This window comes from Thermobia domestica, chromosome 9 (assembly GCF_964235325.1).
Source record: "Thermobia domestica chromosome 9, izTheDome1.hap1.1, whole genome shotgun sequence".
Lineage (NCBI taxonomy): Eukaryota > Metazoa > Arthropoda > Insecta > Zygentoma > Lepismatidae > Thermobia > Thermobia domestica.
In genome coordinates this window covers 76,340,216-76,360,134 of record NC_137462.1, presented here as the reverse complement: position 1 = coordinate 76,360,134, position 19,919 = coordinate 76,340,216, and the positions used below count along the sequence as shown (strand labels likewise).

General features: G+C 38.2%; 1 protein-coding gene across 3 annotated transcripts in view; it reads right to left on the bottom strand.

The window, feature by feature from the left end:
* LOC145694761 (scoloptoxin SSD14-like) overlaps positions 1 to 15,481 on the bottom strand; it is a 287,880-nt gene extending 272,399 nt beyond the window's left edge. The window contains exon 1 of one of the 3 annotated variants that reach the window (XM_081771377.1): positions 15,351 to 15,481. Coding sequence is in view for 1 of the 3 variants with exons in the window: in XM_081771374.1 (XP_081627500.1) it covers positions 11,207 to 11,548 (342 nt within the window). In the remaining 2 variants the exon portion in view is untranslated. Of the gene's footprint in view, positions 1 to 8,145; positions 8,161 to 11,206; positions 11,613 to 15,350 lie in introns of those variants that run through there. The other 2 variants (XM_081771374.1, XM_081771378.1) reach the window with 2 other exon arrangements.
* Between the last annotated feature and the right edge of the window lie 4,438 nt (positions 15,482 to 19,919).

Sequence of the window (19,919 nt, the reverse complement as noted above, 5' to 3'; positions counted from 1 at the left end):
ATTTTGCTCAAAACACACATAGCTACTTATATATGCATATAAATTCACTAAATTCATGTCAAAAGCCTGAAACTCTGGCGCAAGTATTAAGAATGAACTGCTCATTAGGAATATGCCTTGTAATATTATCAGGAATTCATGTAAAAATTCATATTGATTAAAGTATGTTGAGAAAACCATATTAGAGCAAGTGTCGCTATTTTTTCTTTACAAAGTGTATGGTAGATGGACCGACGTTGTTTTCTGTTGTTGCCCTACATCTATGCCTTATTATTTGTAATCTGTGTTACTGTTTCGATAATATATCATTGTCTTCCCGAGACAAAGTCTGTGATGAGAGCATTAAAATATTGCTGAAGCTGTATCACAAAATAATAATAAATGTTTGCTATGATCATGTTTTATTTTTGCTTATGTTCTACATAGTTCCAAAGACAAGAAAGGCAGTATTTATATTTAAGGATATTGACACAAGTAATAGTGTGACTCAAAGTGAGGAATGTGCACATTCAGACACTGGAGAAAGGTAACAGACACACGAACAATGAAGATGCATTTTTCTATGACCTAAAGATGATCATGTTTCAATCAATTATTATTGTGCTATGCGAAATGAAGCTGAAAGCAGTTCTCAAGGTACTGTCCCACTGTCATTTCCAGCACACCAGGAAACAGGTAATCATTCACTTAGATAACTTTCTATTTGTTCCTCACATCTAATATTTTGAAAGAAAATAAAGTGAATTATTTAAGTTTTACGACTCATGGTTATGCCAGCTAGGCTAAAACAGATGGTGATCATGAGAATGAATGAAATAGTGGAATGAAGAAAGAGGTAGGAAACGACAGAACCCCAAGAAAAACCAAACCACTGTGTTTGTCCACTACGAAGATCACTGGGCGCGAGCTGGGATCGCACGAAGCACACCATGCATCAAAGGTTTTGTGGACGCAGGATTGATTGCAAAAATAGCTTGTTGCTATCTGTTATCGTCTCTGCTCTGTGTGAAAACCGGAAGCAGTAGTTTTATATTATTTCTGGCGGATGGATCACCTCCACCAACTAACTAGTGTTGTCAATGATTCGAGTGGCTGGGCTCATGGCTCAGATAGCTCACCTGAGCTGAACCGAACCCAGCCGATGTCTCATTTCAACCGATCCAGCTCGAACCAATGGCGCACCTGAGCCAAGCCGAACGCACTCGGTGGCTCAACTCATTCGAGCCGGCTCGAGCTGTTGGCTCAGTTGAACAGAGCCGAGCAAGTTGACATCACTACTTGCTTGCCTCGATTTCAACAAGCGGTTGCAGGAAATTTATTACTTTTTTTTCAGTTGGTTCTTTGTATGCTCAGGAAGCTCTTAAAGTTAAGGATATGATTTAGGGCTGATTTAAGGATATGATCCATTGTCATAACCAAAGGAGGGGCAAGAAAACCATGGTCCTACTCGCTTGAACCAATAAAAACTACTGAACATTGCTTAAATCCATTAATTCTTCAAGATAGCTATACAAGAAATTTATGGATTTAGAAATTTACACCTGACTTTACAAGAACTTGGTTTCGTAACAGTCCTCTTCACAGTCGAACCAAGGATTTTTTTATAAAGTGAAGCTAGATACAAGAAGACCACTAAGCCAGCATAAAAGCGACATACGATCTAACCTCTAGCAACCAAACTCTATCCAATTGAGGGGCCGCGGTGGCTCAGTGGTAGAGCGTTCACCTCTGGTGCTAGGGGTCTCGGGTTCGATCCCAGCCCCCGCCAAGTGAACTTTGTGGTGGACAAACACCGTGTGCGTGGGTTTTCTCGGGGTTCTCCCGTTTCCTCCCACTTCTTTCATTCCACCATTTCATTCATTTCTCATCTTCACCGTCTCCTTTAGCCTAACCGGCATAACCGTGGGACGTAAAACTTAACGATTTCATTTTTCATTTTCTATCCAATTGAATGTGTTGAATGAAACGTGTCAACTCTAATGGTGCAATTAGTTTAAATGGGTCGGCTCACGGCTTGTTCACCACACAGCTGAGCTCAGAAAGACAGCTCATATACCACGTGTACAAAGCCGATGGCTCATTGCAACCGAGCCGGCTCAAGCCGATGGCTCACCTGAGTCGACCCGAACCGAACCGAGCCAATGGCTCATTCCAATCGAGCCGGCTCGAGTCGAGCCGGTTGACATCACTACAACAAACTCGAGTCCTAGCTTTTGACCTAGATTCTGGTTAAAATTAATGATGATACATCAAGTAGTTCTTGAAATTTTTTGTCCCTCCGGACGGTCACACAAACAGACATGTTTTTGTCTCCAGACGAACGAACACACGGACAGATAGAGATTAACAAGCAGGAATCAAATTCCTTAAAAATTAATGTGTATTTAAAGTATTACTGCGAATGGTGTTTCCAATATCTTTAGACTGATTGACTGAAGCTTTAACACCCTTTTCAGCACCGAATCTACATAAGATGGAATCTACACATTAAAGTGGGGTCTAAAATACTACTTCACCTCTATACAAGCAGTCTCACCAGAAATGGAACTCTGAGCCACGTACGTAGAATGAACGCTTCTTAGTCATTTGGTCATACATACGAGACATAATAATATGTTCAGGATACAGATAACATGAACATTTAGATTATTAATGCATGGGGGAATATCTAACAACTAACACTAGCACCAGGGGTGCCCACAAGAGGGGGCTATGACGCAAACTGCGTCATTGAAATATTTGGGGGGGTTAAAATCTATATAAATATGTTTGAGGGGGCGTAAAAATTAATCGAAAAGATTTTTTTTTCATGGAAGAACACCTACGGATAGACAATTGAGGGGGGGGGGCGTCATGGACATGAGGGGGGGTGGGCACCACTGCTAGCACTTTCTGTGTGCTAGGCCTAGGATTTGATCCCCAGTGAAGGCACGCGGAGCTCAAATTTTCAGATTAACTTGATCTTCATTTTTATACGTTTGATTCTGAAATAGCCATAAAACCAAGAAATCAAATCTGACTACTCTTACATGTATGGATTGCCAAGAAATATTGTATATTAAGCAAATGCTAAAGTACTATGTGAACAGTAAAACCTGCTTCAGTTGTTTACACATGTGCAGGTACCGGTACGTGCATTTGTGTAAATTAAATATTTTGTGCAGTATTGATTTGTGTGTACTTAGTTAATTACATAAATGTAAGCACAGCAACTTTCTAATCTATCACCTGCTTAATTTCGCTATAGAATCACATGGAGAATCCAATCATAGCCATATGGTATTATTACTATATAAGTTATACAGGGTGCCTCAAAAGTCCCCTGACATGGGCAACTCTGTTATTATCAGTTTCAACAAAACGTAAGAGGGGGAACCGTCTCCAAATATGGTGTTTTCAATCTAAAGTGAAGAATTTTTTTTAAATCAGACGAGTCGTTTGGGCTGTACACTCTTTATGTGCCCAACGTTAAACGAAAATGCAACGTTGCCATTTGTCTGGACCCACAACATAAGTGAATGAAGTTACTCTTTGATATGGGGCTAGTCATCGACACCTTAGCTTAAAAGACAGTAACTTCATTCATTTATGTTGTAGGTAGGGGTTTACGATAAGACTGAAGACGTATCGAACTTCGAGAGTGAAAATTTATCGAGTTGTCATCGGTTACTCGAAACCGTATTTTAAATTATCGAAGTTTCGGGTATTATCGAAATTTCGAGTATTTTCGAAGTTTCGGGTATTATCGAAAGTTCGAGTATTATCGAAGTTTTGGGTATTATCGAAAGTTCGGGTTCAAAGTTTCGGGTATTTGATTGTTACATGAAAAGTTCGGGATTATCAGTGTATTTGGAAGAAACAATGCAATCGAAGTTATCATAGGTGTACATAATATGTACTATATAGGCCTATATGGGGATGTTCATTTTAAAAGTTGCCTCCTTTGAAATGAAATGAAAGAAAAATTTCTTCCCACAGTTCTTTAAGACTCATGTTTATATATCCCTTTCCTAAATAGATCACATGCACATGAGTTGTAATTTATTCGAACGACTAGATACATTGCGATCATAGTGAGATCTTTCAGTATGATTTGCCGGTTTCAAACAATCTGAGACTTAGAAATGTTCGAGTATCTCACACTCGTCGAATGTTTCTAACATTTCGAATGTTTTTAATACTTCGAGTGTTTCGAACATTTCGAGAGTCCTGAACATTTCGAGCGTCTCGGACACTTCGAGAGTCTCGAAAGTTCGATAATTCGATAACATTAAAATTCTTTATTGACGAAACAGTTTTGAAATTTTATCGAATTGTTATCGATTACTCGATTATCGGAAGAGCCCTAGTTGTAGGTCCAGGTAAATGGCAACGTTGGATTTTCATTTAACTTAGTGTAAATAAAGAGTGTACAGCCCAAACGGCTTGTCCGATTTACAAAAAAAAAAAAAAAAAAAAAAAAAAAAAAAAAATCCTTCACTTTAGATTGAAAACATATTTGGAAACGGTTTCCCCTCTTACGTTTTGTTGTAACTTTGATAATAACAGAGTTACTCTATGTCAGGGGACTTTTGAGACACCCTGTATATTTGTATGAACTCCACATTTCCTGTAGAACCAATATCTCTATTGAAGGTGGTTGTTTCTTGTCACTATAGGAAGTTATAATGCTTTATATTGGAAGAATATTAATTGAACAATTAACTGACTACTTGTGTAATGAATTCATTATTATACAACTTTTGTAGGCCTATATCTGGTCTCTCGAATTCTAATTCTCAACCTATCCGTCTACACGAGGCCTTAAATCTCAAGTCTATCCAGGAGTGTACCCAGTAAGTTTTTGTTGGGGGGGTCATGACTTTTTCAGGAGGCCGACTTCTACATACTAAAAGCGAACTGGAAGTCTTTTTTCAGCATGTGAAAGCATTAATAGCTTGCCATGCATAGACTACATATTATTATTATTATTATTATTATTATTATTATTATTATTATTATTATTATTATTATTATTATTATTATTATTATTATTATTATTATTATTATTATTATTGAAGTTGAAACCTGGGTTTAAACACGTGCAAATAAACAGGAGTAGCTCGGGAAAGTAATACTCCTGGAAGTAGGAACTAAATACACGGTTCTGATTGGTTGGCATTATCTGTTTTTTGCCACGTAGCACACATATAGAAGAAATCAAACACTTAATGTTGTCGGTCCTTGTGACCGAGCTTGCTTCTGGCCAAGTAAGTAAGTAAGTAGTCGTAGTAGTAGTAGTAGAAGGAGGAGGAGGAGGAGTACGAACATGTTAGAAGCCCCAAAGGTCTTGTTTAGTTCCACCTTGACCCCCATGATGAAATTTGTGTGACCAAAACAGCTGCCTAGGGTAGCGCGCGAAAAAAACACTTCCGGGAGTATTACTCTCCCGAGCGGGTCGTAAATAAACTATTCATTAAAAAAAAAAAAGGAAAATTGTTTTAGGAAAGCCATTCCTTTGACTTCGCTTTTGTACGAGTGGTAAAATGGGTAAAAGAAAAGAAGAAGAAGAAAAAGTAAGGTTACACTCAGACAGTTATGGAATAGTATAGTAATAATAAAAATAAAATAGCATCTTGTTCACCCAGTTAAGTAAATGAGAGTAACAAAGATAATGATTAATCAATCACTAAGCCTGGGGGCTTACTTGCCACAACTCCTCTCCATTTCATTACAGACAGAGATATTTAAATGAAGTCTGTTTTAATATACTATGTTCCATTTGTGATTACCCGTATTATGGTTTTTATATATGTATATATCAGGGCGCAAAATTTCAAAGTCAGACGTACTCGCCAACGGCCTTTGGTTTGACAAAGAAAGATATCATATTCGGTATTTTCTCTCATCAGTGATAATTATTTTCGTGCGAAACAGAAACTGCGCAGCCCAGTGAGTTTAGGCAGAAATCATTCCTACTGAAGACTGGTCGCCAGCTCTAAATTTCTAGTCACCAATGGTGACCTGACGACCGGAAAGTTTGCGCCCTGTATATACAATTTAAAACGAAAAATAAAGAATATAGTGACAAGTCTAATGTGTTTCCACAAATATGTCGAAGAATCGAAGCTCCTTCGAAAATCGGGGGAGGAGGGTGCAATTGTCCCCCTTGCCCCCGCTAGGAGCGCTCATTCATACTGCTTACTATAGCTAGAAACAAAATTTGGACAGAAAACTCTATTTGCTATGAAAATAATGGATAATAAAGGATATTTTAAAATACGTATCCTAAGAAAAGTTAAAGGAGACTCAAATTTTGTTCACGTTAGGAAGACGAAACTCGGCGTATGATTTGCCCATCCATGAAATAACTGAACATGTGTTTCAACATTTTTAGAAAATTCCATCCTTAAATGGGAAAAAGAGAACAATTTCTGTAATTGTGAAACTGTCAAATGCGATGACTTACTCAAGTTTCGTATATAGATTCGATATTTAAACTCTTAATTACAAACAAGAGAATATATGTTTCGACGATTTCGACAATTCCGCTTCTAACAGGGAATATTTTATAATATACAACTTTCGGATTCTTTATACAGAAAAACTCAATATCAGTATTCGTTTAAGTTGAAGGTATGAAACTTGATATACAGGGTGTTCATTTATTATGTATCCAAAATCCACTGGTGAAATCCTGACATCTAAACAATAAAAAGAAAGGTCCTTATGAACATAGGGTGAAAACCAAGTTACGAGATGCCGAAATCGAGAAAATTGTAACTTTGAGGCTGTCTAGCTCGAAAACTGTTAGAGATATCAATGGCGGTTAAAGAAATATTAGAGGAATTACCACACTGTCTATTTAAATAACCTTGTTGTAGAGTTGGAACGTGTCGGCGTACCGGATTTTATAAAGTGAGTTGCGTTATAGGTTCCGCTCTTCCACCTGTCTCTCTAAAATTATGAGCGCTGGCACAACCCAACTATGAAACATAGATATTTAGATAGAGAGTGTACTAATTCCTTTAATAGTTTCTTAACTACATTTGTTATCTCTCATAGTATCCCACCTAGGCAGCATCAAGATGTGAGGATTTCACCAGTGAATTTCGGCTACATAACAAATGAACACCTTGTATAAACTCCTTATTGAAATAATTCGAATTTTTTCAGCCTTTGCAAAAATTCGGCTCCTAAAGAGGACAATATCCAATATTAAAATTTTGGATTTTTTATCCAGAAAATGCACAATGTGAGTGTTGGTTTCAGTTGGAGGCATACAGTTTGATATATAAACTCATAATCGAAACTAAGTGAACATATACTGCAGCGCTTTCGAAAATTTCACTTCAAAAGGGTGAACAGTGGGGTGATTTCTCCAATATTCAAATTTCCGAATTTAAATTCATTAAACTTTACTATTCCTGCTGAAGAAACTTCACTTGTTCTACTACAAATATTCTTCATATAGTAAACATGTTTAAATAAACACTTAACACATGAATTCCATTTGGGGGTCAGGGTTCCTATTTCACCGTCGTGGTTATACTCCTAAGTTTACCTAACCCTCCTTGAATCAAAGGGAAAAGCAACCGGCCGTCCTTCTCCTGCTCTATTGGCGTACTAACCCTAACTATCTACGTAATGGTAGTGCAGAACACTCAGGGTTTCACTGCTTAGCGGTCTGGGTCAACGAAATGCAAAATTTGCTTTCTTGTTTGCGAAATTCGGCATAACAGTTATAATTGTTTATTTATTATAATTTTTTTGCTTCCTACTGGGCCTACCAGTAGAAAGTGGTAGACTCTACTATTTCTACCGTTGGCCCTACATAACTGCCCACTTTGCCTAACTTTTGCCAACATAGCATGTACGAAAGTAGCAAAATTACGATTGGAAGTACAAGATGAAAACTGTTGGACAAACAAGGGCAAATTCTTGAGAGGGCAACATACAATTTAAAATACGTTGATGGAATGTATTGAGTTATTCCATTTTGTTTCTGCAATTAGCAATTCGCAATCATGTCTACCAAGATTTTGCTCTATTTAACACTGAAATATGTCTATATACGATAACATTCGTAATCTACAAATGCAATAAAAAAATCCAATAGATACTTAGAAACCGAGCATGCAAATAAAATAATCTATTTTTCCTTACCTGACTCTATATATTATTAATTATTCACTAAGATTTCACAAAACTAAATATCATTGCTAACTCGTATAATATTCCCACTTACAACAAGAGAAACTAAAACAAAGCAACCATCCAACGAATTTTAAGGCAAATGTCGGTTTCAAGCCGCTGTTATTCACGTGTACTATATAAGATAATAAAAGTATTGGGATCAACGGAAGTACGCTGTGCTGTTTTTCATTCATTGCTCTGTCCCACCCTTTCGCTTTTCAATTCACGCGACATGTCCTACCATCATTGCAGTAAAAGAGGCTTTGAACTATATATAACATGTGGTTACTTGGTGGCTTGCGCGAAAGCCACAATAGTCTGTACAACAAGCCATCCGTAAACTTTTTATTATTAATATTATCACTATTATTTCTCAGAAACGACTTTACTAATTTCGGTCAAAATTGAGATGAAAGCATCGTAGAAGCACACACGGTAGCTTCCCCAGTGGGAAACGGGAGATTAGACAAATACTTACGTTGGTCCTACCAAGTGTACCCATCTCTCCAAGGGTTTGCCAGTGACCCAACAACATTTACCATTCTGGCCCAAATTGACCTTTCTTCACTCAAGCTTACTACTCCACATAAATCTACCATTCTTCCCCCAAGCTTACCACTCCCCCAAATTTGCATTCTTCCCCCAACCTTACCACTCCCGCAAATTTTCATTCTTCCCCCAAGCTTACACTCCTCAAATTACCATTCTTCTCACAAGCTTACCACTCCCTCCAAATTAACCATTGTTCCCCAAGCTTACCACTCCCCTCAAATTTACCGTTCTTACCCCAAGCTTACTACTTCTTCCAAATTTAACATGGTTCCCCAAGCTTAACACTCCCCTCAAATTTACTGTTCTTCCTCCCAAGCTTACCACTCCCATAAATTTACCATTCTTCACCCAAGTTTACCACTCTCTCCAAATTTACTAATTTTCCCCAAATTTACCACTCCCTACAAATTTACCGTTCTTTCCCCAAACACAATTGCATCTTTTCAGAAAACCAACTGACTGTAGAAAAATATTTTCTTTATTTATTGCAATAATAAAGGAGCATAGGTATTATTAAATTTATCAAAATGAACAATTCTAATTTCCATTGACTGTAATATTTTAACTAAAATGATTTTTCTAGTGAAACATTGCAAATAAACTACAGATTTTATAAAACTACTTTTTCAAATATAAATTTTGTAGATTTTTTTATTACGTTTACTCTTAGAACAATAAAATGGTTGTTTGTGTCTAAAAAGCTAGTTCTTCCGCCCTAACCTTTAGCCCGTTGTATGCTATAGATTGAAACCGTGCTTCATTAAAAACTCAAATTGTTTACATTTATTTTTATTTATCTTACTAGCGTAACCTCCCATTGTTGTTGGGCTTAGTTCAGAAGCTGGATAGCAAGAATAAGTACCCGTCGCTGCCATCTCTTAATTCAAAACATCGATTAAAAGAGAGGGAAAAAGTTCTTACTCTATTGCCTGGTATTTATCCTGTGGTGTTATATAGGCCCACACAACCACGATGTAATTAGGGTTGCATACACGCAAGGCGTTATTAAAACCATGAGAAACGTGCATACTTTTTTGTCTCTCAAAATCAGATTTCCCGTGTCCAAAATTTAAAAAAGGCTTCGTAGAGGATTAGAGCTGGTGAAGATTTCTCTGTGTACCAATTTGGTGAATCCATGCCGTTTCTTTCTACACACACACACACACAGACACACCCCCACACACACACAGACACACACATGCATATACATATTATTTTATTAATATTAAAGATGTAACTTATTACCAGCATTATTATTTTGATTTGCCTACCAAGCAACATAAAGTTACACAAATCTTGTCTCAAATCTAAATGTGATTACGACCCTTGTCGTAATAATAAACAGTAATGCACGTTCAGTATAATCAATATCTATTTATTGTATTTTGAAATGAGTACAAGTGAAACAATATAAATTCGCAAATAAATAATCACAACAATTTTAAATTGACAAATCACCTGCATGTTGGCACGCAAACTTCTCGAGTCGAGGGATTGGCTTTGGAGGTAGGGGCGTTAAGATGTATGTACTGACATCTACTGACGCAGGCCGGTAGCCAGCTCAAAAATTTAGGGGGAGCGGTAAAATTTAGAGGGGTCCGATCCAACCATACTATAGTTCATCACCATATTATAGTTCATATGCAAACCTACCTTGAAAATTTTAGGGGTGCGGTAAAAATTTAGGGAGAGCGGCCCTCCGTAGACCCCCTTGGATACGGGCCTGTACTGACGTGTCTGTTTACTATTAGGAAATAACCTGACAGAGAATTAAGAACTAAGAAGTTTGTGTAGTTAGAGCATTCTTATCTCTGTGGACTTTCTTGAACCACTTTATACATCAGATTACAAATTCTAGAGCGAGAAATTTGGAGTAATATTTTTAACAAGTAGTAGTAAAAGAAGAGGAAAGCGAAAAAAAAAAGAATTGAAGCAGATTACGTTAGTGAAGGGGCCAAACACCGGTGAAAGTTGCATCGCCTCTGTACCAAAATGAAAGCAATATTTGAGACATCGAGTATCTTCATAAAGCCTTTGGTAAATTACCTCTTTAAAAAAAATAAGAAAATGGTAGTTGTTCTGTTTTACTTATATCCTTTGTTTCACCCCCTAATTAATACAGAAAACAAACGGTTTCAGAGGTTATTGTCAATACGATTGAGCACAAGATCTTCTATAATATTCGTAACGCTATTTTGCATTATTAGGCATCAATTTTAGCTTTTGTGCAAAGTGAAGAGTTATTTTTTGCTAAGCGAACAAACAATTCTATGAAATTTTCTCGATTAACATGGTCTTGAATAAACCCCATAATGATTGAAACCAAGACGCAGAAAACCAACGCCTTGGATTTCTTCCTATGCCAAATTCTATCTTAGTGTATATTAAAAAAAAAGCTAGTTTACGTTATTTTAGCCGCTCTCTGTAACAACTTCATACAGATATACTAAAAGCTAATGAACATTTCCTTAATCCTTACCTCTAGTTGAGCTGAAGTCCTTTCATAAATACGAAGTCTATTAGGACGGCCCCCTTTAGTTTCTTCGACATTGTCTGGCGGTTCTTCGTCTTCACTATCATCACCGTCATTCCCTGTATCAAATTCTATGTTGTTATTACTGATATCTCCTTCATTGCAAGACATATTAGCATTACTAGCACAGCTATCGACAGAAGACGAAGAACGGCTACGATTGGTTGAATTTTTCTCAGTGGACTTTTCACTTGCAGAAGCAGAATGAATGAAATCAGTAATACTTATCCCGCTCATGGTTAATGGTTCACTCCCATCTGAGCAATGATCGACGATTCTCGAATTCATGCCGCAATAGTTGTGTTACTTTTTCAGTAACTTTCTTAACTTTGGATTATTGGTACGACTTGCAACTCAAGCAACACCTTCCGAGCCCGACTGATACGTTTCTAGGTGTGAGACATATATTTAAATGCAGCAAGTAAACATTCAAAGAAAAAAAAAAACAGTTATATAACAATGGGTCTTATTCCTGGAGAATGAATAATGCTCCTGGCATTTCCTTTCTCTATCGATCAATAAAATGACACCATAATAAGAGTTGCCATATTTTTCTACTGTGAACACAGGGTAGGAATCCTGGCTGCTCAATTATAAAGATCTCAATTTTGGTGATAGGTTCCCTAGTTCGATCTCAGCTCTTGTCAGGTGGGTTTTGTGGTAGATAAACACGGTATGCGTAGGTTTTATCGGGGTTCTTCCGTTTCCTTCCACCGTTTCAGCATCGTAATCTTTAACCTCGGGAGCACCCTCGTGGCTAAGCGATTAGCATACTCGGCTGTGGCGTGGGAGACCCGGTTCGATTCCTAGTGGGAACTCATGTGATTCGGATTCCACATTAATCCATAGGTGCACGTCTCATGTAGCCTCGTTGCCGAAAGGAAAATTAAACTGAAAATCAAATCAAATCAAATCAAATACTTTAACCTCGGAGCGTACTCATGGGATGTTAAACTAAAAAAAAAAAGTCCAGGACGCGCGTTGTAAATAAAAAAAAATGAAATCAGATTTTTAAATATATATTCAATACGTAAGTTACATTTATAAATATATTAAATTTAAATTAAATTAAATTAAATCTTTCAGTTTTACGTCTTACGGTTATCGCCGTCTCAATTAGTCGTGTGGGCTAATTGAGACGGCGATGATGAGAAATGAATGCACTGATGGAATATAGAAAGTGGGAGGATAGAGGTGAACCCCGAGAAAACCCACGCACACGGTGTTTGTCCACCACAAAGCTCACTTGGCGAGAGCTGGGATAGAACCACGGACCCCATGCACCAGATGTGAAGACTCTACCACTGAACCTCCGCGGCATCCATATGTTAAATTTACCACATGTTATAATCATATATTATCAAAACAATGTCAATTGATATTACGCATGAAATTATAGCTCCTCTACTATTTAGTATTGGAAATATTTTATATCTCCACCATACACTATGAAAAACTTTAAAGCTATAAACCACTCAGAAAAGTGAAGGATCTAGCGTCGCTCTTTCTCAAGTATCGATTTCAGAATTCGATTTTCAGACGGAGATTAATTAAGATAAAAGAATTATGAGAAAATGTATTGTGAAAGTTCATCACAAAGTCAGACATGGCTTAAAAATTTGAACTGCCGTGCGTTCTCATACAGGATAACTACATATATTGTAGAATACAGGACTATCCAATATATACAGGACGTCTGGCAACGCCGACCTTAACGATTGTTGAAAATACTTTAACTTGGAAGAATAAGAAAAACTGGTAAGAAGACGAAATGCATAAAGTGACAGAGTTCCATTATACAGGGTGTTCCAGGAATAAACTAGGAAACTTATCATACGTATTAAGGACTTGAATACAAGTAAAAAAAAAAAAAATATATCTACGACCTTGGTCGAAAACGCCTAGTTAATGAGATGGATCCAATTTAAGGTAATTAGTGAAATTTATCGTAAGATAGCTACACCGAATAAAATAATGGACAAATTTCTCATATATATTCAGAGCCTCAAGAAATAAACAAATAAAATGTGCAGCAACCACAGTAAACGATCTCGCTCCAATTTCTTAAACTATATCATGTTGTGCTGCAGTTGTTCATGAAGCATTTTTTTCTTTGTGAAACACAAACAAAATGGTATTTTTGGGAAACTTTTTCCAAAGAAAACTCATTCCCAAAAGTAAACTACTCTTGCATATTTTTCATAAGAAACGATTTATGGTATGTTATGATTATTAATGATTTGTTTATACATAAGTAAAATAGCAAAATCGCAATTCAGATCTTGAACACATATGCGAAAGTTGGTTGTTTTATTCAATGCACCCATCGTACGAGCAATTCTAGTAATTACTGTCAATTGGTTCCAATCTTCGTAATTATGCCAAAGTACTGGCGGAAATATGCCACCCTTGACCTATCCATTGCAAGATGGTTTGCTACCCTTCTTCGAAAGAAGCAAACTGTTGCAGAACTCTAAGCAATTCATGGGTAAATTAGCATCATGCTATGGGGCAGAACTGACCACCTGATGGAAGTGACAACATGGGGTTCAAACTCTGCCATATCCTTGGCAATTTCAGAGGGTACGTCCAGTGGACTACACAAGAACGTTTCCGGGTTTTAACCCTCCCCTTGAACAACTTATGGAAAATTAAACACTTGCCATATGAAGATATGTATACAAATACTTAGAATGTCCTAAAAAAAGATATGAGCTTGGGAGTTTCAGCCCCTAACTTGACGAGATTCTGCGTACACCACTGGATAAATCGTATACAAAATATTTGTTATCTGTAATTAAAATACACAAGCAACCACACAGACCCACGAACAAATAACAGTTATTGTGGTTGCAGCTTTATGCTCTGTCAAAGAGGACGCTTTTAGTACTATAAATCCAACAGCATAATGGTTCCTTCTGTGCACTGGTACTTGGCAATGACTACAGGCTTATTGGGCATCTATTGACATATGTCAGGGCAGTGCAGTTTTATTTGAAAACTTACATAAGTGAACGGTGGGGAAAATGAAATAAAATCTTTAATTTAACGCTCTACGTTTGTCCTTTGTCAAAAGGAGATGGATGATTAATGAAATTGAGAATTAGTGGAATCAGTAACGTAACTAGGGAGGGGAGACGGGGCTTGTATCCTGGACGCCAAATTGGGAGGGCTCAAACTTGGGCAAATATTTGGGAGAGTGTTTTGGTTTGGTTGGTCAGGGGGGCGCAAAGGCGAGTTTTTGCCCCGAGCAACAACTAGCATATTTGCAAATGAAATGAAATGAAATCTTCGAGTTTTACGTCTCACGGTTATGCCGGTTAGGCTAAAGGAGACGGTGATGATGAGAAATGAATGAAATGGTGGAATGAAGAAAATGTGAGGAAACGGACAACCCCGAGAAAACTCACGGGCACAGTGTTTGTCCACCACAAAGTCCACACGGCGCGAGCTGGGATAGAACCAGGGACCCCAAGCACCGGAAGTGAACGCTCTACCACTGAGCCACCGTGCCCCCGTTTAGCATATTTGCATCGCTTGATGGAATGAAAATATGGGAGTAAACGAGAGAAACCAGAAGAAAAAACCTAAAGGCAAAGTGTTACGCACTACAAACTCACATGGCCTGGTTTCGAACTAGTTGGACCAGTTTTTGCATAACTTTGGGGAGAATTCAGGTATGTAAATTTCATTGTCATCCAAGGAAAGATTCAAGCAAACATATCCAGATTCTAGGGGAGCCGAAACAAACTTTGGAGAGGCTTGGGCCTTTTGGCCTCTAGGATCGCACTCATGGGTCAAACGAGGAAATCCTCTCAACAGAGGTGAACGGTCTACAACTAACCACTATCCTCCGGAACAACATATTTTCATCTATTATTATCATTTTAAAAATAGTTAAAATACCTTGAGGAGGGCAGGGATATCCGGACCTGGGCTAGGGACTTTTTCTCAGTAATGACTGGTATTTCCTGTTGCTACCAAGCTTTTGAAAAATGAAAATCTACGATGGAAATTCCAACTACAATAATTTTCTCTACATTTCCTTATAGATAAGTAAATATTAGTTGATAAGAATAAATTTACTTACCTGTTACAGCCAGCGTCGTTCAAACAATCAACCAAATGTTGTAATCCCTTTGTTAACTTCAGACAGAAAATAGCTTTGTAACTTTCTCACGTGATAATCACTCGAGGGATTACATTTTTGTTTGACTTTTCTTCTGGCGAAAGTCACACAATAGATAAATACATCGATAGACTCTTTCGGTTCTGCGAATTGAAGACTACACCAATGAGGAGGCAACTAACCAGTCTGGCAACAATGATTCAATTCAACGTTTCGTTCCTAATTATCATGCAGATCCATTCTATCCCATCATTAGTTTTCTTCTTTTTTTTTTTTTCTTGTTCATTCTATTACTCTCAATAAGAAGCATCAAAGGATACTGCCTCACTTCAAAAGCAAGGAAGACTCTCTTTGCAATACACGTTGGAATACAAAGGGATTATTTACAATATTTAATGTAAACGAATAACCTTATTCGATGATGACATAACACTATAAAAGCTGCTGTTTTTGCCAAAAGTACTGTGTATGAATGGAGAATATTCTTAGCGTTTTAGCGCAGCGTTAAGTTAATTTCAGGAGACCAAGGGGCGTCCTGAAATCCATCTATAGCTCAACCTCTGTTGCTTGATTTTTACTGACAGAGTTGAGAATAAAGTTTAAATGCCACAGCAAGCCACTACATAGTCAAACGTAAAACGAATCACCTAGAAATCAATGTTCGTAGAGGTTTCCTTAAGAAAATTTTCCTCGACTGACACAAAATTTTCCCCTTTCTTATCAGATTTTCCCTAGTTTGTTGAGTGTCTATTTCCTATGACAGAAATTATGATAAGATACATTTCTTTTATTCATTTGCCTTTTTTTTACTTCTTTCTTCGCTTTTTTAATAAAGGGGCCGCGATGCCTCAGCGGTAGAGCGTTCACGTCTGGTGCTTGGGGTCCTGGGTTGGATCCCAGCCCCCGCCAAGTGAACTTTGTGGTGGACAAACACCGTGTGCGTGGTTTTCTCGGGGTTCTCCCGTTTCCTCCCACTTTCTTCATTCCACCATTTCATTCATTACTTATAATCACCATCTCCTTTAGCCTACCGGCATAACCGTGTAACGTTAAACTAAATATATTTATAAATTTCCCCTAAGGTAGGAAAGATATCTAACAAGGGAACCTTCCGGAAATGATAGTTGCAGTGAAAGATGTGACCTATGCCAATTGAAAGAGCTGTAACAGAGATGTTCATTCCCAAAAAATTAGCTGCCCATAGCAATAGGTTCAAGAAATATAAGGGGTGGAAGTTCGGGAAACAGTAAGGATGGACAAGGGGTAAAAGTGCAAATTCCGCAAAAAAAGGGGGGGGGGCACGGCAAAATACAATGTTGACAAGTGATGTATAGAAAGAGACATGCCACAATAGGGAACAAATGAAGGCCACCAGTGGGATTAACAGCGTTGCCAACTGCAATGAAAAGTACATGTTTTACAAAGAGCACTATATGAAGTACTGCAATATTCAGTGTCAATCTGTCATGTAGAACATAAGGTATGACGTGTATAATCAGTGGTACAATCTAACAAAAGAGAATAGAAAAATCAGAAGTACGAAAAATACGGAAAAGACGAAGTAGGCCATAATGCGCCACATTTGATCACGAGTTGTGCATATTAGAATGAACAAAATAAGAAAGCACCAACTATGCAGGAAACCGATGTACCTAGAGTCGAAAAGAAAAACGAGTTTAAAGTTGGCAGCACTGGCCATGAAAATTCAGACAATTATAATATAATTAGACCACTCGCTTCACAAAAAGAAAGTTCCGGCAACAGGCATTAGCCTTCGCATCATTTGTGCATGCTCGTCCACATTGTACGTGCAATTGTTCGATGAGACAATGGTCCAAACAGAAGATACATTTGCAGTGAGCACAGCGGAATACTGCCAATCCGTCATACATGGTACAATGATCGCCTGTGAATGTCTCGAAACAGTACTCTAGAGGTGTCGGAACCTTTGGTGGTCTTTCTATCACATATCCACACCTGTAGAAAGCAAACATAATCAAAGGCTTGATCTGCTGTGTGTTGCTGTCTGCAGTACTATCACCGCCTATATGATATATCCAGTGTGTCCCACCTAACTCTGCGACTGAAATAGTTTCAAAGCGAAAAAATGTGGCACATCCAGTTATGCACGAATGTACCCACTTCAGCGGGCGACAAACTTCTGTGAGACGCAAGTGCCCCCAAGTCCCCCATCATAGGGTCCCAGGGGCCAACTTCAAAATTTCAAATAGCACCATCGGTCGAGTTATATTTCTTTCGATAAATCTTGGAATATGCAACAATGCATATCAGAAATATTTACTATATGGGATTTCAAAATGGCCGCCAAAAATATCTGCTCGGTGACAAGAACAACGTGCATTTTGGCGACCATTTTGATACCCGTGCTTCATATAGAAAATGTTTCTTATAGGCGGTGTTGTATCTATCCAGAGAAATATCATCCGCCCCCTGTTCCCATTTGAAATGTTGCGGTTGACCCCTCGAGCCTTATGATGGGGGTCCTGGGGGACTTGCTTCTTCCAAAGTTTTCTTGGCCTTCGACATAAGTACATTCCTGTGCAATTGAATTTGCAACATCTCTTTTCGCTTCGCAGCAATTTGAGATCACAATGTTCGATGCCATGTTAAGACACAACATATATTTGTGGCGGTCATTTTGAAAAACATGCTTCATATAACAAATGTTTCCTATATGTGTTGTTGCACATTCCATGATAGATCGAGAGAGGTAACACTGGGTCCCTGTTGCCACTTGAAAGTTTGAACTTGGCTCCTGGGGCTCTGTAATGGGAATCCTGGGGGCACTTGCTTCTTACAGACTTTTATCACCCCCTGACATTTGCACATTCCTGCAAAACTGGATCCGTCACATTTTTGTTCGTTTCGCAAATTTTTCAGGTCACAAAGTTTGGTGGGACACCCTGTATATTCCCAAATATGACCAAACCATGACATAATGTTCACTACTTCTATTATCGGTTGTTGGCTCAACCCAACCATTTCATGTTCCTCGACTTGACATTGCCTCAATCACTCTAGCATTGATGCATTCCGAGTGATGCCTGTTGCCGGCATTTTCTTTTTGTGAAGCGAGTGGCCTAACTATATTAGACTTGTCTGGATGTTCATGGCCAGTGTTGCCAACTTTGGAACTCGTTTTTCTTTTCGACTCTAGGTACGTCGGTTTCCTGCATAGTCGGTGCTTCTTGTTTTGTTCATTCTAATATGTACAGCTCGTGATCAATGTGGCGCATTATGGCCAACTCCGTCTTTTCCGTCTAGAGCTCCTTCGTGGCTAAGCGGTTAGCGTACGCGCCTTTGGCGTGGGAGACCCAGGTTCGATTCCCGGTGGGAGCTCATGTGATTTGGATTCCACGTTAATCAGTAGGTCCACGTCTCATATAGCCTCGCTGCTGAAGGGACGCTAAACTAAAATCAACTCAACTCCGTATTTTTCGTACTTCTGATTTTTCTATTTTTTCTTGTTAGATTGTACCACTGATTATACACGCCATATCTTATGTTCTACATGACAGGTTCACACTGAATATTGCACTTACTTCATATAGTGCTCTTTGTAGAACATGTACTTTTCGTTGCAGTTGGCAACATTGTTAACCCCACTGGTGGCCTTCATTTGTTCCCTATTGTGTCAAGTCTCTTTCTATACATCACTTGTCAGCATTGTATTTTGCCGTGCCCCCCTTTTTTGCGGAATTTGCTCTTTTCCCTCTTTTCCAACCTTGCTGTTTCCCGAACTTCCACCCCTTATATTTCTTGAACCTATTGCTATGGGCAGCTAATTTTTTGGGAATGCTCACCTCTGTTACAGCTCTTTCAATTGGCATAGGCCACATCTTTCACTGCAACTATCATTTTCGGAAGGTTCCCTTGTAAGGAACTCCTATGAAAATCTAGTTATTTATAAACTTTACCTTCAACCTGGCAATCCCTTAGGTGCAGTTAAAAACCTGGGGCGTGTCATAGCTTACCCATCATGCTAGGCAGTGTAATTTGTGCAATCTTTTGTAAGTAACATGTGACAAGAGAGCAAGATTTAAAATACAGAAAATGAAAAATGTTTTGACTTTATAGATTTTGTCTATGTCACGAATGAAGACGATGGGTCAATACGTACAGTATCTCGCACTTCTCACTCTTTCCGCGCACAGTAGTCGATATGCACTCTAGCGAGCCAGACACAAACCCGACACAAAGAACAGCCGTTTATAATCCACAAAGACTGCTTACGGATTTAAATTGTTTACAGCAAACACTTGGGCGTTTTAACATGAATTTGCGAGTGCAAATAGTTGTTTATACGACTATTTGAAAGAAATTTTATGGTATAGTTGATTGTCATAGCTTACGACAGTTCATTCAACTAAACAAAATTCTTACATGGTACCATTTCCAAACTGGTTTTTAATTATGTAATATTAAGAAAAAAAATCTTGTTACATTGGCCAGCCTTCAAACTTCAACTTATAAGTCCAAACAATGGTGTCATACCTCAGTTCAGTAATC